Source organism: Cyprinodon tularosa, unplaced genomic scaffold, assembly GCF_016077235.1.
Source record: "Cyprinodon tularosa strain WSP-4 unplaced genomic scaffold, ASM1607723v1 ctg53, whole genome shotgun sequence".
Classification (NCBI taxonomy): domain Eukaryota; kingdom Metazoa; phylum Chordata; class Actinopteri; order Cyprinodontiformes; family Cyprinodontidae; genus Cyprinodon; species Cyprinodon tularosa.
In genome coordinates, this window is record NW_024039263.1 from 864,780 (window position 1) to 892,314 (window position 27,535).

Genomic DNA, 27,535 nt, shown 5'->3' on the forward strand with positions numbered 1-27,535 from the left:
ATCTACCAACATGGAAGCTGGAGTCAACCCCTTTTTGGTAGGTAAAGAGATTGATGAACATGCTATGCATGAAAATGCCATGACAACCGCTCATTTCTATACATAACGGGGCAGATTTAGTCAACGAGATTATAAAAAAATCCAATGAGGTCTCAAGTCTTTATAGCATGAATCTAAGTAAAGTCTGGAGTCTGTTTTTGCACTTGAAGTGTGTTTCAAGTCTAAGTCACAGATGCTAGTCTTCATGTCTGATTCAGAGGAACTAAAAAAAATGACATTTTAATCCCAACATATACCAGATTGTTCAGATGTAAAATGATCTATATCATTTAACCAAGATAGCCTTAATACACAGGGGAAGGTTAGGAAGTTTACAACCTATAAGTGCAAAGTTAAAGTAAAAAAACAAAAAAAAGCTATGCATGACGTATGACAATAAAGCTGGTTTACAGATCAGTTGCAGTCTATGTGCAGTTATGGCATTGCTGGTAGTTGGTAGGAGAGAAACCTCACCTAAATACTCTCTGTGAGGTTCAGTCTGTCACACTGAGTGACCACTGACACCATGTGGCACAGATCAGACAGATGTGACCCTTAAGCCTTGTTGGCAATCGAATAGACTGACAGCCTACTCAAGGTTCCAGAATAGGGAGTTTAGCAGATGGTGCTTCCTTCCAAGGGATTGCTGTTATTAAGAATCTGTATTGAGGTCAGTTCTCTCAGTTTAACCAATGCTAACCTGACAAGGCTTGAAAAACAAAAGGAGCAGAAAGTCAAGTCTGTTCAACCACTTGTCTAAATCAGGCAGTCCTATCTAAGTGTGAGCTGAGGCTTTCCACATTACAATGACTTACTCCTTTAGACATAGTCTCAGAAGACAAATATTCTCTCTTCTCCAGAAATAGGCTGAGGTCATAAATCATGCACGCATGAAGGGGGAAAGGAAGGGCTCAGAAACACGTTTGCCCAAAAATAGTTGTAGCAGAAAAGGCCTTTATATATGCGCTGAAAAGAAATGACTCCTTTTATAGTGTTTAGAATTCATTCTTAACAAGAATGATCCCTTCATCGACTGTTTATATCCAGAGTCATCAGTCCAGCACTGAGCTGGAGGTATAACAATAGCTTTGGAGCTCTCCACCACTGTGGTGTAAGGATCAGGGAGGTTAAGAGTCAGTATACACATCAATGGACACAGGGGAAAGGCTTGGGTATCATCTAGGGATGATGTATGAATTCCAGAGCTCCTACCTCGCTTTCTGTTTGCAGCCCGGACAGAAGGGGCAGTGGACAATGCAACTTGAGGAGCTACTAGACAAATTAAAAGCAGAAAATAAAACATAAAAAAAACATCTTCCAATCCAATATAACACATGTGATGTCAGAAAAATAAAAACAAAATGTTCTCGACACAGTGAAATTGTGTAATAATGATGATTAAAAAGCAACATGTTAAAAGATGAGGAATTATGTCAATGACAAATAAAAAAACATGTGCCAGGTGGATGACTGTAGCAACATCCGTTCCAAAGGCGCTAGATTAAAATCAATGAAAATCTTATTGTTTTTTTCTCTACTTAATTTCATTACTATATCCTTTCTTTCATTAGCAACTCTGTATATGTTTGCCAAGACAAAAAGTATCCCCTCTTAAAAACTACTCCACACGAAAGGGTAGAAAACAGAATACTTCATCTCCACTCATGTGTGTAGTAAAGAAGGTAAAGAAACTGACCAGCAGTTAGTATATCTACCCATTTTTTTTTTGAGAAGAGGAATATAAGTTAGAGAAAAAAATATGTTTAACTACTGCTTTTGTATTCAGTGACAAAAGGTCTCGATATCTACCCTTCATGCAAAGCCATAGAAATAGATAACAGAATGTGCTTCTGTTAGTAAGGTTATATCTAATACAGTGCTGTGAAAAAGGTTTCGCCCCCTTAAAGATTTAATCTGTTTTTTCCTTTTTGTGTCGCAGGTCAATGTTCCAGATCATCAGTCACAATAAAATATCACAACTATTTTTACCATGTAAGAGACAAAAAGCTATTTGCTGAAGTTCCATAAAGAAGGAAAAATGCTATTTAAATTAATTTGTCTCAATGAAAGAACCACTCAAGATCTTTTTAGAGATGCCAGGCACAAACCTTATCAGCCATGAGCCTCTTTTGTCTACCATGTGGTTTTGGTACCATATTAAAACTATCTGGTACCTAGCGGTATCCTGTTCCCCACCACAGGAATCTATATCCATTCCGATGCCAACAACTAATCTGATCAATGATAGGCTGGCACTAGTAACTAAGCAGCTGACACTGGCAAATGAAAGCTAGTAACTGAGAGGGAGAGAACTCACCCACATTGGCTTGACTTGGCTAGTGACTTGCATGCCTAGGCTGGTCCCTCACTGGATTGTCTACTTCATCTGAAGCCCATTAGGGCTAGCATTGGATAGGCTAGCATTAGAACTGTCCACAGTGGTCTCAATTTTGTTACCAATCCTGCTCCATAGTCCTCATACACAAATGGAGAAATTATTAAACAGCTGTCTTATGCCATAAGCCATCATATTAGTTTTGGACATTTGGGACCAATGTATGTGCTGATTAACTTTGAGCATCGGTGGAGCAAATAACCCTCCTGCCCAAAAGAACCCTACTCTCCATACTGCTGCATCATCCCCTCTCTATCACCCTCTACAACACTCTCCCATAGGAATTTGCTATCCTGTCCCACTACCTGTGGGATTCCAGATAGGTGCCACATCTGGGGGAACAAAAATTTTATGGCTAAATGGACTTAATTCCTAAACTTCTGCTTCAGTTAAATATTCGTGAAGTCACTTCAGAACCAGATTGTTGCAAAACAGATGGTCTGGCAGATTATCTCTGAGTCTCCACGAGTACCTCAGACTTTGATCCAGAACCAGGAGACCTCAAAGGACAGAGACCTCTCTGCAAGGCAATGTGAACACAGACTCATCCAGCATTACAGCCTGCGCTAGCTGTCCTGATCTTAGGAGACAGCTCATCTTTCCAAAACCGTGATTAAATGTCAGGCAAATTTAATTAAACAGTTTCCAGCTAAACAATTTGGGTTTAGGTTGATAACAAGAACCTAATGGTGACCACATGGTCCCATATGCTGACATGTTTTGAGCTGTTGGTTTTCTTTAAAAACAGTCCAGTCGTGTGCTAGATACTAGCTCCGTTGTTTTACCAGAACTTAACAAAATACGTTTTGGACCCTACCTAAACCCTATCTAAAAATGAATTATCTAAAGTGTTATCTATTTCTGATTAAAGCAAATTATTTAATAAAATATTATTTTAGCCTAAAAAGTTGTATTTACCTTCTTGGATTTCCATAATATGGATTTAATTGCTTTTGAGATGGTTTTAAGAATTGGTTTAAACACATTCCAATTGTTCTTAATTAGTTTAAAACTATTTTGACCTCATTCCAAACAAAGTTTTTATGTGGAGCTCTTTTATATGTGACACCAAAGAAAACATGACACAGGCGATAGTAGGTATACAACCAGTTGCTAGGGTGCAGAGTCTAGAATAAATGACAGATTTGCAGTGGAAATGTACAGAACTATTTTCTTTTGCAAAATAGTTTTTCATCTTGGTACCATTATGTCATGACAGATAGGAAATGTAAGAATCTGTCACAGAAATGTAAGACAGTGGTACACTTAATCATGAAATCTCAAATGTCTGCAGACAGTGCTCGTGGAGTTTGCTCAGCTCACAGTATATGGACAGTGTGCTTGACTGTGGGAGCCTTAAGAAAAAGACAAGGCCAAAATTCTATTAAGGGAAGAATTCAATGACTAAATAAACCGCCTTGTAAAAAGGACACGAGTATCCATTTCAAATTTGCAAAAGAACATTATTGTAATTCCCCAGACTTCGGAAAGTATTGGAGTGGAGCAACCCTTACTTTTCCAGGTGTCTTCATTCAGTTATGTTTTCTTTAAAACTATCAGAAACAAAAACCCATCACACTGACAGTCAGGCATGGTGTTAGTAATGGGATAGTTTGTTTTTGGTTAGTGTCCTCGGGACCTGTACGACTTGTCATAATTGATTAAACTCTGAAGTTAGTTATTTTACAGAATCGAAAAATGTCTGTTTGAATGTTAGTTTGGGACCTTAAGTGCAAATACATAAGGGCTATGCAACAGGTGAATACTCCAGTCCACATGAGCAAATTCACCTTTGAATGGCGAAAAATCCAAAATGTATTACCAAAGAATCTAAGGGTCTAAGTGGCTTTGTATAAGTTTGTAATGAATTTCAACTGAAATACTGGCACACTTAACAGGCTGCTAACAAGAAAATAACAAAAACAAAAAACCTTAATGTGACTGCAATAAAAATCATAGGATAAAGAGAATATGATAAAATCTATCAAAAAAAGCAAACATAAAGGAGCTGTTGTTTCCAAGGGTAAAAAGAGTTTCGCACAGGGGCAGCTCTTTTTTTTGGTTTCATTTGAAAACTGCATTTTGTATTAACCTAAATGATCTTAAAACTAATAAAACTAGTTACTCAATTAAAAAGCAACAAAAACAAACAAAAAACAGAAGAAAGCAAAAAGGAAGCTAACATTTTTTTTCACAACACTGTACATGATGAATTAAACAAAAAAACTGTTATCGGCATAGAGCCTCATGGAAATCTGTTCATTTTTCCCAACTAATTAGATGATAATTTTCTAGGATGTGTGTAGGTAATCTATAATTTTACAACACAAACACTGAAGGATAGAGAAATTAAAGTACTAAAGTACAGCATTCTAAATACACAGTTCTCCTTAAAATTGTCACAATATATAACCAAAAGCAGTAGATAAAGAGCTTTCTAGTTTTTCTTGTGCCCAGGAAAGGTGATACACGGTACTCCAGAAATGTTTTGGCTACCAAGAACCAGTTTTTGATTATCATCTGTGGAAAAGGTAACTGTGTCATAATCTGAGATGCCTACCTTCTTTTCGGTTAGCAACACCTAGAGATGAGACATTCGGCCGTACTGCTTGCAATTAGAAGAAATCATGAGTTATTCATGTGTCTTTGTGTGATGCACTTAACAGATTGTCTACGGGAAGGGAGGGGACTATGTGGTTGTTGACAAAGACAACTGAAGACATGAAGATGTCCGGAATGACTCAAATCAGTAGGTCAGAAATCTGCAAATACAATGGGGGCAGGGCTGACAAGGATGAGCAAGGAGAATGCATCCAAGGACCCTTTTTAAAAGGACATTGGAAAACGTTGTATGTAATTTGTAACCTCATGGTCATGTTTTGTTTATATGCTTGTGGACATGGGAATAATGATCAGAGATCTACAGAAACAAAAATAAAACCCTCTTAAACGTAACATTTCATACATGTTTTATGCAGGGAATTTGATACTTTGTATGGCAAACGAAGACGTTGGGGGGCATTTTGTTTAATTCATCACATTGACTTGGTAATCAATATCTAATTATGGCGTATTTCTGGTGGAGGAATAACAATGAATAAATAATGGCAGGTGCTGGTACTTGGAATGATGGACTGCTGTGGGTAGCATAACCTCATAATTACATACAAGTCAGTATTTCCGTGTCAGGAAAATACTTTGTGGTTGGAAATGGAGAGGACTCAGCCAAATGGGAGGAATCCGGATCATTGTGCCCCCTTATCTCTTCACTTGATCTTTCTGTCCCTTTGCTATCGACTCCATGAATCATGCAATCTTTGCCAATTAACATCCAGCTGTGACTTGGCAAGAAGCCTATTTCCTTAACTATGCATGCAAAGAGAATATGAGAGCTGCTTGCAAAGAGGTTTTTTTAAAAAAATATGACTATTTTATAAGGACATGTGGCCTTGCCAAGGTATTTATAGCTCTTGAACTTTTTTATATTTTGTTGTGGTATAATACAAAACTTTTTTATTAGGAGTTTATCTGTCAATCTAATATAAGATAAGACATACGATAAAGATTGTGATGGTTTAAACTATTTGATTTTTAAGTTTTTTCATACATTCTAAGATTAGATTTAGGATTCTCTTTTGCATTGTTATGCTTTGGTCTAAACCATTCTTTTGTACTGTACATTTTGTGGCGATGTCTTGCTGGTAGGTAAATCTCTACTAAACATGCCAGCCCAGGGATCTACAACCATAACAATGTAGAGAGCCTTTACACTCATCAAAAAAGGTAATTAAAGCTCATTTAGAGCTGTAAATGTTGCTTATAATTCATAAAATCTGTCGTCATTTGAAAACCAACAATATTTGCTAAATTTATATATATATATGTATATTTATATATTTGAAAAATTACATTTTTTAAAAACAAAAAACCCAACTAGTTCCCAGCATCTTGACAAAAAAGCTAAATAGCATTGAAAAATATTACTGTCACCTTTACTCCCTGTCGAAAAACAACTATCCCCACAGATGGGGACTGCCATCACCGTGCTTTACAGTGGAGATTCTGTGTGGAGGATGATGTGCAGTTTTAGTATTCGACACTTAAGAGTTCTGGATGTTGGCCAAAACATTAATAACCTTACTTTAATTGTTTCTACACCCCAAACTCTGAGCTGTCAGTTGTTCACATTGATGTGCATGATCCTGTTTGTTCACTCATTCTCTCAAGTAAACCTTTGAAAACACCACATAACAGCTGGCTATTACAATTAAAAGCAGATGCTAAATTTCCAAAGGCAGTTAGTTATGCTGCGTTTAATTTAGTGACATAATATTAACAGAGAATAATGGTGTCGGTCTGCAACAGCCCCCACCCAAATATTGACTTTTGTAGTCATGACATGCTAAAATGTGAAAAAGTTCAAAGGCTATAAATATTTCCGTAAAGCTCTGTCATGGTTTCATATCCCTTTCAGTGTACAGGACTTTAGCTTTGACCTTGGTGAAACTCTACAGTCATGTTTAGCCAAGAAAAAAAAGTCATTTATTCTCAAACCGCCTCGTTAAAAGCCTATACTGTAGATTACAGTGTTTGAATCCCTTGATTTCCTTATTTTGTCTTAAAAAATATATATACACTATATTGCCAAAAGTATTTGCTCACCCATCCAAATTATTGGAATCAGGTGTTCCAATCACTTCCATGGCCACAGGTGTATAAATTCAAGCACCTAGGCATGCAGACTGTTTTTACAAACATTTGTGAAAGAATGGGTCGCTCTCAGGAGCTCAGTGAATTCCAGCGTGGAACTGTGATAGGATGCCACCTGTGCAACAAATCCAGTCGTGAAATTTCCTCGCTCCTAAATATTCCACAGTCAACTGTCAGCTGTATTATAAGAAAATGGAAGTGTTTGGGAACGACAGCAACTCAGCCACGAAGTGGTAGGCCACGTAAACTGACGGAGCGGGGTCAGCGGATGCTGAAGCGCATAGTGCGAAGAGGTCGCCAACTTTCTGCAGAGTCAATCACTACAGACCTCCAAACTTCATGTGGCCTTCAGATTAGCTCAAGAACAGTGCGCAGAGAGCTTCATGGAATGGGTTTCCATGGTCGAGCAGCTGCATCCAAGCCATACATCACCAAGTGCAATGCAAAGCGTCGGATGCGGTGGTGTAAAGCACGCCGCCACTGGACTCTAGAGCAGTGGAGACGCGTTCTCTGGAGTGACGAATCGCGCTTCTCCATCTGGCAATCTGATGGACGGGTCTGGGTTTGGCGGTTGCCAGGAGAACGGTACTTGTCTGACTGCATTGTGCCAAGTGTAAAGTTTGGTGGAGGGGGGATTATGGTGTGGGGTTGTTTTTCAGGAGCTGGGCGTGGCCCCTTAGTTCCAGTGAAAGGAACTCTGAATGCTTCAGCATACCAAGAAATTTTGGACAATTCCATGCTCCCAACTTTGTGGGAACAGTTTGGAGCTGGCCCCTTCCTCTTCCAACATGACTGTGCACCAGTGCACAAAGCAAGGTCCATAAAGACATGGATGACAGAGTCTGGTGTGGATGAACTTGACTGGCCTGCACAGAGTCCTGACCTCAACCCGATAGAACACCTTTGGGATGAATTAGAGCGGAGACTGAGAGCCAGGCCTTCTCGTCCAACATCAGTGTGCGACCTCACAAATGCGCTTCTGGAAGAATGGTCAAAAATTCCCATAAACACACTCCTAAACCTTGTGGACAGCCTTCCCAGAAGAGTTGAAGCTGTTCTAGCTGCAAAGGGTGGACCGACGTCATATTGAACCCTATGGATTAGGAACGGGATGTCACTTAAGCTCATATGTGAGTCAAGGCAGGTGAGCAAATACTTTTGGCAATATAGTGTATATATACTGAAGCCGTCCTTAATAGAGAGCCAAATGCAACATCTCCTGGGGTTTTAAGTCATGTAAGTTGCCTGGATGCGAGGCTCTTTGAAATGACAGATTAACAAATAAAGAGCTTAAGAAGCAGGGCACGGCTCATCACCACTCAAACTAAGGTCTTATGTCTTACAAAAGGAAAAGTGCCCTGTTTGTTTTCCCTATTATCTGTATTTGTTTCCTTTGGTCGCTATGATGAACACTTCACAGCAAAGCTGTGTCCTCAGACTTGCCGGGACAAGGAGGAACAAAAATACATTCACAGAGGCTGAGCGCCTCGGCCAGATCCGTGAGATATATTTGATAAAGGCAGCTAATTTCATGTTTGCATTTGACTGATTTTTAACACACATCTAGGTCCCATTAATTATTTGGCTATGGAGAATATGCAGGTAAGGCGAGTTAAATGAGTGGTGACGGATTTTAATCAATGCCATACTCATAATGAAATGCAATCTAGCAGGGCCAGGATTGTTTTTAAAATATTAATTTCACTTTAATGGTCCGCATTAGGCAATTCTGCCCGGCTTAATAAACTTGAAATAGAATTGAGAAAAGTCAATAAGGAATTCAATTACCTTCAACCAACAACAACATGAAAAGAGCATTGCTCCATTTTTTCCCCAAACACACTCTCCGCCTCGGGTCCTTTCAACAACCTCAAGGACGTCATAACCTTTTCCCTCCCCTCCTGCTGCTTTTTTAATGATGCCGACATAAACTTGATATTTGTTTGAGCTGAAAACAGCTGCATCCTCTTCAGCGTCTTTTAGAAAAGAAAGGCGGTCAGCATGTTTAGATTTTACTGTTAGCATCGTTCTGTGGGGGGGCTGCTGCAGCGAGACAGCTAGTCATGAGAAATCCTAATTCTCCCCCCAGGGGGCCAATCTTCCGGATGAGAAGTGAAGACTTTGGGTTTGTGTCCAATCTACATCACCCCACCCTTCAAGCACACACATATCACCCCAAAAGCCCCCAAAGAAACACACACTGATCAAGTTGGACACTCTTCATGTAAAGGATTTGACGACAACTGTTGGACATGGTGTGGCCTGGTATTTTGGATGACACATGAGATGTACATGTGCAAGCATGTATGTATGAAGAGCATGCAGACGCACACATACATACGCACCCACTTGTCAAACTCTAGTCCTGCCATGCACAGAAAAGAGGCCTAACTTCTACAGATGTGATGGCGGAGTCAAGCAGTGTAGGATTTTTAGACTGGAAGCGGGCTGCGTGTTCATTTCTGACTCGTCTAAAAGAATTACATTTTAAAGTAACGTTCTGGTCTTGCATGTGTCTGATTTAAAAACTAAAAACAGACTGTTTTTTGTTTCTCTGAAACAAACATGTTTTAAAAAAACTGTGCTCATCTTAGCTTAGATATAATGCCAAACAAGATTACTGCACACTTTAGAAAACCTGAGGTTGTTTACCTGGCAATTATTAAACCACCATAATAATTCATCAGCACTTCTGGTAAAGATGTCTAAAAAAGCCTTAAAATTCATCTTTTATTTTAGTTGATTTTATCTTAGTTTTGAAAAACATTTCTCCATCCTTTATCATCCTCCTTAAGTATTCCATTGCAGCATAAACTTGTTTCATCATTTAGCCCTGAGGTTCCTGTTTCAATAATGCTTAATGCACTGATTGTAGATATGGGCAGGTTTAGGCTAGTGGCTATTTTATTGTAGAACTTTCTTTACCAAAGACGATCAATGCTTTACTAGAATGCCAGGTTATCCCAACTCATCTAACTCCTCCAAGGAGATTATGTTTTCATCAGCACTGGTTTGTCTCTGGGTTTTTAAAGTGACTAAAAGCGTTATGTAATTATTTTACTGAAAAGATTATAGTGATGATCCAGATCACCATGTGGATTAGGCAATTTTTTTAAAAGATTCTGTGATTACAGGTATGAACTTTAGATGGAAGTCACTATAATATTGGGGGAAATTAGCTACTTGGCGGAGCTCTGCGCTAAGGGTAGGAATTATCATATTGTTTATCGTTATCGTGATACATTTCTAGTCATAACAGCAAATTTAATTTACTGTCTAGGCAAGGCAAGGCAAGTTTATTTGTATAGCACATTTCATGTACAGAACAATTCAAACATAAAACATTATAAGCAAAAGGGAAAGAAAACAATTAAAAACAATTAAAAGCGTGATTCAAAATTAAAAACATTTAAAATTAAAAAGAGAGAATACAGAGACGGGCGAATTTTAACTTTTGAATAAAATCTACGTAAATGCAGCTGAGAACAGGTGAGTCTTCAGCCTGGATTTAAATAAACTAAGTGTTTCAGCTAATCTGAGACTTTCTGGGAGTTTGTTCCAGACATGTGGAGCATAGAAGCTGAATGCAGCCATGTCTGGTTCTGACTCTGTGAACTGATAAAAGGCCAGATCCGGATGACCTGAGGGGTCTAGTAGGTTCATACTGGGTCAAGAGGTCACTGATGTATTTTGGGCCTAAACCATGCAGAGCTTTATAGACCAGCAACAGAACTTTAAAGTCTATTCTCTGATGGACCGGCAGCCAGTGTAAAGACCTGAGAACTGGACTAATGTGGTCCACTTTTCTGGTCTTTGTGAGAACTCAAGCAGTCTAAACAAATTACAGGTAGTGATCATAGTTAATATAACATATAGTTTCTTCTTTAATGTTTTTATTGGGGCATTAGCAAATTAGAAGATTATGATCAAAGGCTGTAGTGGCCCAAACAAAAACCTTGCTTTGCCTTAGAAAACTTAAATTGAACTGAAAAAAAAACAGGTCCACCCGTCTTGGAAACGTCTTCAAACTTGGAAAGCAAAGCCAAGTGTTTTTTTTTTTTTTTTTTTTTTAACTCTAATGGAATGACTATGACATGGATGACTGAGAATTTTCACAATCATATTTGTATAATGTTTGGAAAAATTCAGTCAGTGTGATAAAAGATTTATTTTAAGGCTTTCTGAAGTTCTTTACTAATTATAGCAACACTTTTTGAGGAACCCAGAATGATTTGACACAGTGTTTTACACTAAATTTACTTTAAGGTATTATCACTTTATATAACAGCCAAAAAAGTTTTAAAATCTATTTAATTACAAGCAAAAGTTAACACAATCTAGCATCTGTTCAGAGAAATTGGACATGCATCTTAAATCAGCCAGTCCATACCAGCAAGGAATCAATTTAGTAATAAATCTGGGAATAGAGAATACTCTAAGAAGGATGGAATAAAGAAGATTAAGGAGAATTGAGCCCGGTTGTGGATGCACTTTGACTTGTTCAATACATTCATATGGTTCCCTGCATCACGCCGCCTTCCAGGCAGCGGTAACTTGAGACATGGCACCTCTTTTCTTGCTCCACCCTCCTCAGGGGCTACTGCTTGACGAAGATAATACCAGCCAAGGCGTTTGAGGCTTATATTAAAATGACCCCCCCTGACATTATACTGCCAGAGAGGTCTTGGCACTTTAATAAAGTCTAGATGCCATTTATTTATAATGCATGTGAGAGAACGGGAGAGGGGAAAAACAAATGACATTGGGCATGCAAAGCCAGGCAAGTGCTATCTGGTAGAGTTTGAATGAGGTAAATTAATATGCCCGCATCATGACAATATAGCCTCCAGCTATGTCTTACCACCTCACGCCAACCCCCCACCATGAGAAATGTAAGTCAATAGTTGTTGAGAAATTTTTGCAGGAAGATTTGAATCAGAAATGAACACTTGGCACCACAGTTGAGGATGTTAGATGAAGGGCGGAACAGCAAGCAAAGCAAAGCATCAAGCATTATTATACGGCTTTTGTTTAGTAAAAAAAAGTAATATTCTGATGCTGTCTACTTACTAACTGGACCAATGTTATTAGGAACACCTGCAACAGAAGAAGAGAAAAAAACAACTTAAAGGACAATATAAAATTGACTTAAAGGCAGTATTAGAAATATATTTCCTTAACTCAAGATACAAAGCTTAAAATATTCATTAGCCTATAAATTGTACAATATGATTAACCGCTTTTACCTGAGGTGACATATAGAATATCTTCAAAAGTTTAGAATCTGTCTGATAAGCTTATGTTCTCCTCGCCCAACCTGAAAAATGTATTCTGCACCAGCTCTCACCAATCCCAGTCTGGCTGAAAAAGAAATGTTTTACCGGCTGCTGGTGTGTTTCTGAAATGAAATACAAGTTTTGCCAACTCACTCAACACTTTCTGGAAGCTTCTAATGCTTAGATTACAGCTGCAACATCCAGAGACTGTTTTCTTTTAAAAAAAGGGGTAAAGCTCAGTCAGATTGAAAGGAGAGCGATGTGGTAACTCATTTTTAAGCCTTGCCATAGATTCAAATCTGGTGTGACTCTGAACTGGGACATTTTAAATGGTCTACAGTGCTGGTTCCTAAACTTTTCTTGCTGCTGTGTGTTTAGGCTCAGTGTTATGTGGATATTTAGCCTTTTGCCGTTTCTAGAAAACTCTATCCATCTTCACATGAAAACTAAACCTGCTTTCTTAAAAATCACCCCCACAGCATGATGCTGTCACCACCATGTTTCACCTACTAGAAAAGTTTCAGAGTGATTTGTAAATGTAAATCCCTTTATTGTACCACAATGGAGAAATTCACTCTCTGCATTTAACCCATCCCCTTGGGGAGCAGAGGGCTGTCATTGAGTGGCGCTCGGGAAGCAGTATGGGGTTAAGGGTTTTGCACAGAGACCCAGAGTGGAGGCTGTGGGGCTCAGCCAGGTACTGGCAACCTTCTCAGAGCGCAAGCCACAGCTCTAACCCACTAGGCCAACACTCTCCTTAATTTGCTATTTCTTTTTATTTGTTTCCATAGGGACTCTTCAGGACATTGCATATTTTCAGAATACTCTGTGTAAAAATTGGCCACCTTTTGAAGATAATTATGTGCACACATTTTTAATTAAGTGTTTTCGGGTAAGTTAGAATGAATAGATATTTATATTCTACTGACAGGGGACTGACTATATATCTATATAGATATAATATTTTTATTTCACTTAACCACTTATGCATTACAGTGTGTGGAAATAACGAAAAATCTAAATGAAACATTTTGGAAGTTTGCAGTTACTGTACATCGTAATCAGATGTAATTTAGTTCAAACGGGTATTAAAAGATTTAAAGGCCCAGTATCATATAGTGTCATAAATACCAAAGTCAAGCTTTTACATGAAAAAAAGGACATGTGTCGTCCAGTTTCCTGCCTTTCCATCCCTCCTTTGAGCAATCCCTTGAGCCAGCCAGCTACTGAGCAGATAATGCAGTCTTTCTCATCCCCATGGTGACCAGACCTCTCCCATAACAGAACCTTGGCTGGATATAGATCTAAGGAGACTGAAGACATTCACGCATTTGCAACTCCAATCATTTCACGAATCTGAATCAACTGCTGACTTCTTGATTTGCTCTTTTTTAATTAGCACTGTAAACACACTTGTTCACAGTTGCTGTGGCATGAATTTTAATCACAGGCATTGACCATTCTCTCCCTTTAAATTTTACAAAGGCTTGTAAACATGCCGGCTGTGCATATTCCGTTTTTGGTCAGCCCTGGTCTACAGGGGAATTTGCAGTCAGGACATCAACACCTGCTAGAGTTTTTGTAATCATCCGCTTTGGAAAGAAGCCCTGCCTAACATTCGCCATGCTATCCCTTCCCTCCTTCCCTCAATGAGGCAGCATGCCCACCAAAAACAAACAACCTTCCCTCTGTGGGTAGGAAGGCATGCTGGGTAACTGGAAACATGCTTGGATGTTTCTTTTGAGGTGGAGAAGATGAGATGAAACACAAAGAGAAACCCCTCTCCTCTGCAACTCGGATCTCCCATTTCATCCTTGTGCCATTGCAACTAATGCAGTGGAGGCATGTGTGTGCGATTTTTAGAGTGGCCTGTTTTCATGTGATGAAGCCATCACCAAATATCTCCAAGTTCTCAAAGGGGAACCACAGGGATTTCATGAGTGTGCCCATGTGTTTGCGTACGTGGACTTTGATCCGGCTGCTGTCATTCAGCCTTTCTTCCTTTGATCTGTGCCTGCCAGTTATGTTTAGGAGCCAAATATGTGAACTGTCTGAGAGCTGTGAAGTGCAGGTGGCCACGCTGACATACGGATCTCAAACCCTCAAGGGGGTGGGCAGATGCTCAGCCGGGGAAAGGAAGGACAGGACAAGGATAATCGCAATCATGTGCTGTGACACACCGGAACAACAGGACAGCGTCAGTGGAGAGGAGTAACAACCCTGTTTTCAAACAATATCAGTAAATTGTCGTTTTGGAACAGCTCTGGACAATTTCATCTTATTTAAAAGTGCAGCCTTGAAAAATAGTAAAAAAAATAAAATTAATAAAAATTAATAAATATATAATAACAGTAATATAAACATATGACTGTAAATTTACAGTTCTAACGTTTTTTTTTTAAGATATAATGATAATATAATAAAATACAATATTATACATATAATACAATATTTTTCAGGATATCAGTTCCCAAAATTTAATTAAAGTTATTTATTGTTCGAACTATTTCTTTTATAGCATCATATATTACATACAGTATTTTAAATTCCTAACAATTTAATCAACAATACGTATAATTTCTGAGTTCATCTCTTGCTTAAAAAATACATGTTTCAGTATAAATATTGGTATATTTTAGATTACAATAGTAGCCATTCAAAATTTGCCCACTTTCCTTGATGGACCCTTGGCTGGTCCCCTACAATTCCTTTTTAAACATCAATCTTTGTACTAAAATATTATTTTTATTATAAGTTGTGGACATTAAGACCAAAAGAGAAGCATCATCTCCTGGTCAGACCCTGTAATTCAGTGAAAGGGTGCAGTCAGAGTAAAATATTATGCAAGACCGGGTCACTCCAGTGGCTGGAAGTTGGAGGGAATTGGGTTGCCATTCCACTGGCATTTGACTGGGAAGGGCCATTTTGAATCGCTGCTGCTGAATAAGTATTTGATATTTATCTCCAACCTGCATGATGCAAACAAAGCCTCTCTTTAGGAATGTCATGTGACCGATTCAAACAAATGCATGAAAAATAATTGTAGACTTTGCATTAAATACCTAAATACAAAATCTAATTTGCATTCAATGTTGTGTCAGGGACATACCCAATACCCATCTCTTTAGGCAATGCGAATGCTTTGAGTTTGAACATTTGAAGGACATATAAACTCTGGTTTACCCATACGAATAGCTAATAATTTGCAGAGAAAATGTAAAATATTAAAGAATATCTATTATATTAAATCTTAATTGAAGATCCAAGTTCGTTTGCTTTACCATAACACATTTATTTCATATAGCAGACATGCAGCATGGTATCACAGTTGCTAGCACAGCCCTGATATTGAATTCTGACCTGAAGTTGTTCTTAATGGAGTCTGCATGTTCTCCCAGTACACTGAATTGTTCTCTCAGTGTATATGGGCTTTCCTCCAGTCAAAAAACATGGCTGTTAGATTACTCTGATTGTTCTGTATGTGTGTGCATGATTGTTTGTCGTGTGTGTTGGACCTTCCCAACTTGCAGGGGAGATATCACATATTTCCATGCTTACTTTAATTACTTAGCATTTCAGGTCTTTTTAAAATCTGATTATCTTTTTGTGACCTTTGTCTACATTCTGGTAACCTTTATTTTTGCCATGACACTTCATTAAACCAAATAAAATAATATGAAAGAGAAACATTCTGTAGCAGTACTTAGACGGTCTTGTTAAGCATCTGATGAAGCAATAACACATGTAGCTATCTATATCTAGTTTGGAAGGCTAGCGGGGGACTGACTACATTAAGTAGAGGAGCATACAGCAGAAGACAAAAAAATAAAAACAAGACCCTCTCTGGTTATTGTACTGCACACTTTAATTAGTGTGCAATAACAAACACATTAGGTTCACAGTTTGAGCAGAGATGTTCCCCATAACAGTGTTTCTGCAGAGAAAGATTCATAATTTGCTGCTTTTCTAACAGCTGAAAAAAAATACAGCTTACTGTTTAAAAATGCACAATGTAGTCCCAAACATTACTGCAGTATACAGATAAGGATGACTTAATGCTTTAACATATATGTTGCACAGTTAACAGAAATGCTAACCTGTTACTTGATGTAATTAAGTGTGTTGTCACACTTTTCCTTTATTCTCCATGAACATTTAGCATAAATCATCTGCTTTACAAACAGGTGTTGGTCAAATTGTCTTTTCATCTGTCAGGTTGTCGCTGACTGAAGTTTAACCTTTCCTTCCAGGTCACGCTCTGGAGCACCAGTGGCCTGTCAGTGCAATTATCCTCTGCTTTATGAACAACCTGCGGGGCACGAGCGCATTCATGGATCCCATGTCGGGGTCATTCGATTAATTTTCAATCACCGTCAATTTCAATCCTTTTCACCTGCCCGGCCATGCCATTATGGACCACAGCAGCAATCTAATTCCGTCCTATCGCACAGGAAGAGCATTAGGAGCTGCTTATGTTGACGGTGCGCTCCATTGATTTCTTTTTTTTTTTTTTTGCATGCTGACAAGAGATCATGGCGGCAAGCTGCTGTGCAGCAAACATGATCTCTGAGGGTTGTGTGATTTCTCTCATATAACATCTTACCGTGCCGGATCAGCCCATGCAGCCCATAAAGAGAGATCTGGAGAGGAAACAGTTTTTAAATACACCTAAACCCACAAAGCAGAGAGATAAAAGTCCTTAGAGCCTCATGAGTATCATTTAGCAACTCAGCTCCAGAATGTACTAAAACATGGTTGTTAACGTTACAGCGAGTAATCCCCTACTTAGTCTCCTTGAATGTTTTCTTATTGTAAAATAATAATCTGACCATTGAGGTTAATTTTATAGAAAAAACAATATTATTTATTTGTTTTATTTTATTTATTTTTGGGGGGTTAAAGGTATAGTGGAGGATGTTATTTTTTGGGTGGATCATCAAAATAAGTGGTCCTCCTAATTGTCAATCATTCTGGTGATGTAAGGCCGTCCTACGTGCTCGTCCCCATTTTCAATGTGTGTCTGACATAGTGGAAAAATTGCAAATGTTCTTTTGGAAAGTAAGTTTGTATGAGCGATGCAAACATCAACTTTTAAACAGAGCGTGCACGAGGAGAAATGGGCTTGTGCATGATCTGCACATGTTCAATAGGCATTCCCTTTTGGGAGCGGGTACAGGGTTGTACATGTGCTTTTTTTTTTTAAGTGGAGAGGACGGGTCTTTTCAAATTTTTTTCATTGGTAAAAATCCTCCACTATACCTGACAGTGCAAAAGTTGACCAAACTGACATATAGATAGACATATGACAGAGTGCATTTCAATTTCATTTTGTATACTCTGTGTATACAGAATGACGATAAAAAATGTCTAAGTCTGAGATCCAAAGTTTTTTGTTCACATTCAAAACACTTGTACTGCACATCCCCTTAAATCCATCATGAATTGAGTCCTAAAAGGTGCCTAGAAATTAGATGTGTTGTGAGTTGAAGCGAACTGAACTGAATTACCCAAATGGTGGCATTAAATTGAACTGTAGCTTGAGTCATCAAGGATGTTGACTGAACTTCATTATAGCTCAGTTTGCATAGAGCAATAAGAGACCTCTAAGCCTGGTGGCTATTATTCAGCACATTGAATCCAGGTTATAGTAAAACTCCACTTTTGAATATGACACATTTTTATCTATAGGCTTTTTGAGATAATTTACTCCTGATGTGTCTGTATGTGCACAGAATGAGTAGACCTATTGGTCAAACCCTTCACATTCTTCTGTCAATAACATTTGGCTGTTGACGTGAAGGTTGGATTGCGGCTGTATGACTGTGGGTGTCATTACATTGTTTCTGTCAGTATTCATTCCTATCTGACCTTCACTTGTTTGCTTTGGCGCCGCAGCTCGATTGGTCTGGAAAAGGGGGCTTATCTGGTGAATTTCCACCCCAGGCAAAGTTAGTAATTGCTTTCCCCTAGCTGCCATCATTTTGGAGCAATCCATCATCATCTGAACCTTTTTGACCATATAGAGCTCTGTAATGGTGACAGGCATCGCTAACTTGTTAGCAGCAGAGATGGCTGCCAAAACAGAAGCACACAGCAACGAACGAGCTGATTGAATTCCTCAGGAGCAAAATTACGGCTTTGCCTTGCTGAAGCGCCTGGCTCGCCGGCTTCGTCTCGCCGTGTAGATCCGAATTAAAGGTGGCAAGCTTTAAAGTGCCCGGGAGCTGAGTCGGAACAAAGAAGGCTTAAGATATAAGGGAGGAGAAGAGGTATACGTTGGTGGTTTGTGCAACACAGGAGGAGGAAAAAAAAAATGTAAAGAATGAAAAAAAAAAAGTATTTGAAAGAAAGATTAGTGTCAGAGCTACACACAGCTGAGACGTAGAAAAGAACGTGTAAACAAGCTTGCTCTCTGGGGTAGCTGGAGGTGTTGGGGAGGGGGGGTTGAAGAGGAAGCGCCTTGGAAATAAAAAAGTGTCAGAATGGGCAGAGGAAAAGGAAGATAATGGGGAAAAGCAGTAGAAGGAGGAGCAGAATGACAGGATGCAAAACAAGTTTCACAGAGTTTTACAGAGAAACAGAAATGGGTTGAAATGAAGACTAAAATAATGGGGAAAGAGAAGAGCAACAGTATACACTATGTAGGTATGTGAAGGATTATACACAGCATGTGTGTGTGTGGCTCTACTTGAATGCCTATTGCAACTGAATGCAACTGTAAGTTTTACATAACAGCTTACTTTGGTACAGGAGTTTTTTTTTTTTTTTTTTTGCAGAGACTGCTACTTCTGCAGACTACTGCTAGTTCAAAAAAGGGTCATCCCTCAAATTAAACTAGAAATGCATCATTCAAATTACCAGATATCAAAAAGAGGCTTTTTTAAAACATGATCTTTGATCAAAGCTAATGAATAAAACATAATTTTTCAAAAAATTCAATCAAGATTTGTAAAATTCTGTAAAACTATAATCTATCTCTTATGTAAAAAAAAAAAAAACTAATATCATGTACTTTGATTATTGTTACATATTAAGGAAATATATATATATATATATATATAAAAAAGAAGATGTTTTGGGAAATTAGGTTAGCATGCAGAGATTGGAGACCAATCAAAACCCACAAAGTTTTGTATATCACTCCAAATGACCTTCTAAAAAAAACATAAATTTTGTTAAAACAAACTCTTATCCATGTGGATTTTGGAGAAACATGGAGAAAAAACATGAAGAGTCAAAACATTTCTTAGCCTTTTTGGTTATTTTAAATGCCTGGCAGTGCATGTGAAGATTACCTCTAAAAGGAGACTAAAATGTTGAATAGTAGAATTTAGAATTTCATTAATTTTCTAAATAAACTAAAATTATTCAAACATCTAAATACTAATTCAACTTTTCAAACAGATTTTTTAAAAATCAAAGTAAAGGATTACATGCATTGATTCAGACACAATCCTATAATAATTTATTATTTAAATTAGATTTTTCTTGGAAGGGTTTTAAATATACAGATTTTTCCTTCTAAAGATTCTTGCACAAGTGTTTTTTTAATAATCCCTCAGTTAGGATGTTCACTGACATGAATATTGCGTTAGAGATTATTAATACTCTGAGGTTAGATTTTTCTTTCATTGGTGTTTGTGCAAAAAGTTCTTACTAAACATAATGCTATGATGAAAGATTTTTTTTCTATGCTGGAATTTTCAGTTCCTATGTCATCCTATCTCATGAATGCAATTCTACCTTCAAACAATGAGACCAACATGTCTGTTCGGACAAAAGAAAACATAATCGGATTCTAAAGGCTGGCGGATTTTCATTAACACGCTCTCCCAAGACAAAAAGGCTCTTTGTCAGCCGTGCGATATTTTATGTTTGTTGTGTCTGTCATCTATTAACGTGACGACACTCCTCCTCATATTGTTCATCTTACTATTGTGGAAAGCAAGAAGATGATGAGAATGTCTGATATGGCTGCTTTTACGTGTGCTGGGACTCAAATATTCAAGATAAACCCATAGCATGCTTCTGGCCCTTACTGCTTTGATCAATGCAGCTCCATAAAACGTTAGGCTGGCGTGAGGCTACATCAGAACAAGTGTCTCTTAATCCTACTCTGACAAGGTAATCTACTCGTTTAGTCAGGATGCAGACACACAAGGGCTTAATGCTCAGATTTGCTGTGCAGGAATTGAGTAAAACTGTAATTTTGTTGCTTTCTGATAGTCTTAACATAACCTTATATGCTCTACTTTGGTTTTTCCTCCTAAGCCTAAAGCATGTATGTAAAAATCAAATATTCACCCAATATGTAATGGCAATGATTGCATATGTCTGGAGGTAAAATTAGTAAGTGATTTCATAAATAATATAATTCAAAGACTGAATGCTTACAGAGCTGTGATTATGCAGGAAGGTCATGCTCTCTTTATCTAAGATTACAGGTTAAGAGAGGTACCAGCATTTAACGGCTTCTGCCATACCTCTTATGGAAACCTACTTTTTATTTATATGTGAAGGATGACTGATCATAGATGTAAATAATAAATAGATGTTTTTTTGGGGTGTAGCAGTATATGTGTTTGTGCAGAACCTTTTCAGTATTTGCCAATACGTCTAGTATTGTAACATAAAAGGTTGAACCAGAGTTTAAGGAACATCCAGCAGTGACAGGCTTCTAGGTGGGCAGATGTGGCTTTCTGCTGAGAAGAGGGAGGACTATTTTTCATTTTTTGCGCATCACTTAATTGTAACTTAATATGCATAGGTAATAAAAATGTTTTTTTTTTTTACCAAACCAGGGCCTTAATATGCTTCTTTAGAACAACAGATATCCAACCATTCTTAATTAGCCAAACTGTTGGTTTTAAAGGCGTGCTGAAAATCATGAAGCCATGGTACGACCTTGTTAAGAACTATTTAAGTGTATGGTATTGCTTACACTGCTGAATATACTGCTAATCTGAATAAATGAAAAGTAGCGATAAGGTACATTTCAGTTTCTAGAAGTGAACTTTAATAGCAATAGTTTAAATGTACAGATTTGCTAGACTGCATTTATTTTGAAATATGAATCTTTTGTCCAACAATTTCTTTACTGATGAATACGATGGAACCATTTCAAATATATATTTATATGGATGCATGAATGGATGGACGTATGCATGGATGGAATGATTGGAGGAATAAATGGATTCATGAATGATGGATGCATTGATGGATGGATGAAAAATGGATACATGGATGGAGAGATGGATTGATGGATGGATGCATGGACGATAGGCAAATGGATGGATGCATTGGTGGATGAAGGGATGGATGGATGAATATATTCATGGATGGATGGATAGATGCATGGATGGATGATAGATGCATGGATGGATGAGTGAATGGATGGAAGGATGGATGGATGATGGATGGATGGATGGATGATGGATAGATGGATGCATAGATGGATAGGTGAATGGATGGATGGATGCATGGATGGGTGGATGGAGAGATGGATGGATGGATGCATGGATGGGTGGATGGAGAGATGGATGGATGGATGCATGGATGATGCATAAATGGATGAAGGGGTGGATGGATGGGTGAATGGATGGATGCATGGTTGGTTAGATGGATCGATGGATGAATTAATGAATCGATGAATGGAAGATGGATGGATGGATGGATGAATGGATGCATGGATAGATGGGTGAATGGATGGATGCATGGATGATGCATAAATGTATGAATGGGTGGATGGATGGGTGAATGGATGGATGCATGGTTGGTTAGATGGATCGATGGATGAACTAATGGATGGATGGATGGAAGATGGATGGATGGATGGATGAATGGATGCATGGATAGATGGGTAAATGGATGGATGAATGGATGGATGCATGGATGGATGCATGGATGATGGATGGATGCATGGATGATGGATGGACGGTTGGTTGGATGTATGCATGGATGGATGGATAATAGGTTTCGACCCCACTAAGTTCAAGTCCAATAATTAAAATTTTACTGAACTTTGTTGTCTTTAACTTTACATTTCTGCCATCTTTTCTTATTTTCATGGTGTATGACCAAGATAAACTTTACACTCAAAAATAATGATTTTGAGAACCGTTACTCCTTCACCCAATGCCAGCTTCTGTTTACCTCAGTTTCCTTCTGTGGTACAGTAAAATGAACTGCCATGGTTAATTTTACTACTGATCCCTCTCCTTCTGTCTCTCAAGAGGAAGGAAGCGAGAATGAGCAAGGATGAGAGGAGGGTGGGCGTGCGCTGAGTGGGCAAGCAATATAGACAGAGTAAAGGGAAGGAGACGGGGACAGAGCTCCCCACCCCAGCAGGCCGAGTTAGCTGTGACAGAGAGTGATGCCCGCCTCACCGCCTTCCATCTTTTCTATGTGTTTCTTCCCTGTCACTCTTTAAATCCCCGTTTATTCCTCTGTCCTCCAAACACAGCCCCATTATGAGGCGACACATTAACACCCCCAACGCCACACCCCCTTCCAGATGATGATTCATTGACCTCCTTATCCCGTCAGACGACATGATGGGCATAGTAAGAAGAAATTAAATCTTAATTGCATTTTCATCTTTGACAAATTTGCCTCAGCGGAGATGCCATATGTTCACCCAGTTTAAGCGCAAACAGCAAGAGACTGTCAGAGATTACAACACAGCACAAGGTGCATTTTTCTGTTGGCTTTGTGTGTTTTCTTCTCTATTCAGCAGGGAAACCTTGCATTCCTATAGATTTTTCAGAGCGTTATTACATTATGGATTTTTCCCCCTCCAAGACAAAGTATAATAATGCGCTTTATACTGGGACTGTTTTTCATCACTAGCAGGGCCAAAGGAGTTTGCGAGCACGCCTCTTGTGTGGTTATGAGGCTTTGTGCATGTGCTGTAAGAAGGTCCGGATGAGTACCTGTGTAAGTATGTGTGTCTGTCACCATTTTCTAATAATGTGCTGTCAATCTGGGCTTTGGGAATGGCTATTTCACTAACCCTCCCTTAGTCTCATAACGTGGATCCTCAGGGAGACAGAATAAGTCATCAGCGGCTAAGCTCCGAGTCTCCAGGCAGGAAGGCAGAAATCACAGTAATAAAGAGACAGGGTGGGTGGGGTGAAAGTTGGGAGCAGATTCAAACCTAAAGCTGTCCCACTTTGTCAGCTGATAAAGGAAGAAATAGTCATTGTTTTTGAGCCTCAGCTTGGATGACTTTGTAAATTTGAGTTAAAAAAGAGAGAAAAGAAATGTTACAATGCAACATATGCTGGCTGAATAATTCTCTCTGTTCAGCTGATCATGAGTAGGGATAACTTTCAAATGGCCAAGAAACCTGAAAACCTAAGGACTGAACCACTTCTAATGCCTGTGCAAACAACAACCTGATGTTGAAACTGGAGCGGTAGGCTTAGAGCGACTGGTGAGTCACTGCTCATATATAGATGTTGTTCAGCTGAATAAATAGGTGTACTGAAGAAATACTTTTCCAGTTGGTTTCAAGTGAGAAAATATGGCCTCCAGACTACCAGTTAGCCTTTCTGTGTAAACCAGCAGTAGGGTGGTTTAAATCATATTCATCTAACCGATTACAATGTGTTAATGTTGATGATAAATCTCATGCTTCAGCATTACCTGTAGAGTACTACAGGGATCAATGCCCGGACCTTTTCTCTTTACTACACACAGTAGTATCCATTAAAAATGGCCCTTCCCAGTCAAAAGCCAGCCGGATGGCAGCCAACTTCCCTGCTACTCCCAGCAAAATCCCAACCAACTTCCAGCCCCTGGAGTGAGCCCCTCCTTTTCCTGGGTGTGCATATTTTTTTACTTTGACTCCACCCTTTTACTGAATTACAGGGTCTGACCAGGAGAAGACACTTTTCTTTAGATCTTAATTGTCACAAATCCTGACAGAAAGAACATTTTAGTACAATAATTGATGTTTAAAAAGGAATTGTATGGGACCAGCCGAGGACCAGCCAAGACAAGCCAAGGACCAGCCAAGGGCCCATTAAGGAAAGTGTGGACATTTTGATTAGCTACTACTGTATATGCTCCCAATCGGTAGAATTATTAGACAGCATGGAATTCATTTCCACTGTTATGCTGATGATACTCAGCTATATCTGTGTATAAATCCAGATAAAGCAAACCCATTACAGACTACAGGGATGTCTAGTAGACATCCCTGTAGTAAAAAACTCTTAAGTTTCTGCTCCTGAACGCAGACAAAACAAAAGTAATAGTCTTTGGACCAGAGTCTTTGAAAAAGAAGCTGATTAGTCAGTCACTTCATTTGGATGGGATCAAATTGATCTCAGATAATAAAGTAAAAAAACTTGGTGTTATTTTCTATCGGGACCTATCTTTTAAATCCCATATCAAAAAGGTTTCTGGAATTTCCTTATTTTATCTGCGGAGTATTGCAAAAATTAGAAATATCCTGTCCATGGCTGATGCTGAGAAACTAGTCCATGTATTTGTTACTTCAAGGCTGGACTATTATAATTCTTTACTATCAGGAAGTCCACAAACTGTGGTTAAAAGCCTTCAGCTGTTCCAAAATGCCGCAGCCAGAATGCTTATGAAAATTAAAAAGAGACATAGTATCTCTCCTATAGCTTCCCTTCGTGGTTTCCTGTTTAATCCAGAATAGAATTCATAATCCTCCTTCTTAGATATAAACCCTTAAATGGCCAACCTCCATCTTATAACAGAGCTCTGATTGTTCCTTATGTTCCTAAAAGAGCACTTTGATCTCAATCTGCAGGTTTACTAGTGGTTCCTAGAAAGCTTTGAACCAATCTGACTGTGATGTGGTTGAATTGTCTCTGTAAACTGCCCTGAGATTACATGTGTTGTAAATCTGCGCTATATAAAAAAACTGAATTTAACTGAATTTCAGCAGAAGCCTCACTGCAAAAAGTCCAACTTTCCCTTTAAGCTTTACTCCCTTTATTGTTGTTGGGACTCTTATTTTAAAACAAGAAAATACAAGTTTTTAAGTATTATATAAATATATATATATATATATATATATATATATATATATATATATATATATATATATATATATATATATATATATATATATATATATATATATATATATATATATATATATATATATATATACATTTTTTTTTTTTTTTTTTAAGGTAGGTTGTTAACGCTTATAATCTATCAAACCAGACTTGGTTAAAAAATCCTTGTAATAGCCTCCACAACTCATAAATTATCTTGCAGCATTTTGGATATTCAGTAGAAAACAAACTGCATCAAGCATCAAGTATAATTGAAAACACCATATGAAAGCAAAATTGGCTAATTACTAACAAATTTGGCCTTTGTGTCACTGTGGGCTTTTGGTGCATTTTATCATATCTTGGTACTTTTTCCTATCAAATATTTTCTTTCAATCTTTCCACTAATACGCTTTGATACAGTACCTGATAAAAAGCCAGCTACTTTAACAATGACCTTTTGTGATTTACCTGTCAAACAGAGGATGTTAATGACTGTCTTTTGAAAACCTGACAAGTCATTAGTCTTCCAAACAACTGGGTATGCCATAATATGGAATTTATGAATAAAAAATAATATCCTTTTTTATAGATCTTATGTGTTTTTTAAGACAATGATTTTTCACCAATCATCAAAACTGCGGGACCTTAAATACTTGAATTATTTGGCTGTATTTATATTTAGTCTATATAGCATATAAGCAACTCCTTTTAAAATGAGTCAGAATTTTTTTTCCAACATTCTAATATTTGGAGCTTAACATGTATTTATCCACTTACTAAACACCCACACAGGATCAAATATGCACACAGTTTTGTTGTGACTAAGAAACAGGGTAGCTATTAATCAGAGTGTTTGCACCAAGACCATAATTGCCCTCATTTGTGATTTATAAAAAAGCTTTTAACATGAGTAGTTTTAAATTGGTCTCCCCCTACTTTCACTGCTGGGTGTGAAAAAATGCTGTCTGACTCTATGTCATTGCTCTCTTTAGATTGACAAAATAGCATATTTTATTTTTCTCAGAGGAAACTGAACAGAAGACAGCACCAGGAAGGAAAAAAAGGGAAATTAATTCATGAATCATTATGCTGTGAGTTCCAATTTCGCCACATTGTTTGAAAAAAAAAAAGACACTTTCCCTCCTCCATGTCAGGGTTAGTTTTTCTGTAAAATGTGATCTCACACATTGTGAGGCATGAGTCAAAGGTTTTTTTTTTGTACTTTAAAATAACATTTTCTTCTAAAACACTTGGATGACAAACACATTTGAAAATATTCTTATTCTTATGGTTGTTTAATGTCAAAATACTCTGGTATTCTACAAAATCACTTAATTTAAGGGTGGTTTATTGTTGAAATATTAAGATTTTGCATAGAAAACTAAAAAAGAAATTACAGAATACAAACTACAGAACTTTGCAGACAAAATGTTGGCAACTTTTTATACTTAGCCTTTTCCCTGCTGTACCCAATATATTGGTAGACTCTAGGGGGCAGTGTAACCTCTTGCCAGTGGGGTCCTTAAAGGAAAATTCCGGTTTTTAACACTTTTAGCCCCTTTTCTGTAGTGTCCAGGATGAAATCGAATGATCGACACCAAAATTTTGACGATTGGTCCTGTCTCTGCTATTTGGCTCATGCAGAATCCCCCCCTGGCTGCTTCAGAATGGCTTTCATAGTGCATGTCCGAAAATGTCCTTAAAACAACCTTAAACGTTCTTTTTTTAAAATATGCTACTCACCAGGTCGTCAGCTCTGTTCAATGACGTTCCAAAAAAAGTTTTGTGAAGAAAAACCGTTCCTGTCTTGTTTTATTTAGCAGTTTGTAAATCCCAGAACTATTTTTTCCGATACATCACAACCGCTTATAAACTTCCGCTTCCTGTTCGAATCTGAAGCGTTGCACACTCCAGACCACTAGTTGGCGACAATGTCTCTATACTTTGGGAATGTATATGAATATGTCCTCCTCAAGAAACCATCTTTCGTATTCCATTTTCAGAGTTTTTTAAAGTGTTTAAAAGAGACGTTAGCACCTCAACGTCGGAGTACACAGAGTGAAGCAGAAACACTT

The 27,535-nt window shown here is 38.1% G+C and overlaps 1 protein-coding gene across 9 annotated transcripts in view; it reads right to left on the reverse strand.

Moving 5' to 3' along the window:
• The window catches only part of ntng1a (netrin g1a), a 176,798-nt gene that overhangs the window by 22,614 nt on the left and 126,649 nt on the right, over positions 1–27,535 (reverse strand). For 4 of the 9 annotated variants that reach the window (XM_038304283.1, XM_038304287.1, XM_038304286.1 and 1 more), the window contains exon 5: positions 12,215–12,241. In XM_038304283.1, coding sequence (XP_038160211.1) covers positions 12,215–12,241 — 27 coding nt within the window. Of the gene's footprint in view, positions 1–1,251; positions 1,312–4,994; positions 5,040–12,214; positions 12,242–27,535 lie in introns of all 9 variants that reach the window. The other 5 variants (XM_038304289.1, XM_038304292.1, XM_038304285.1 and 2 more) reach the window with 3 other exon arrangements.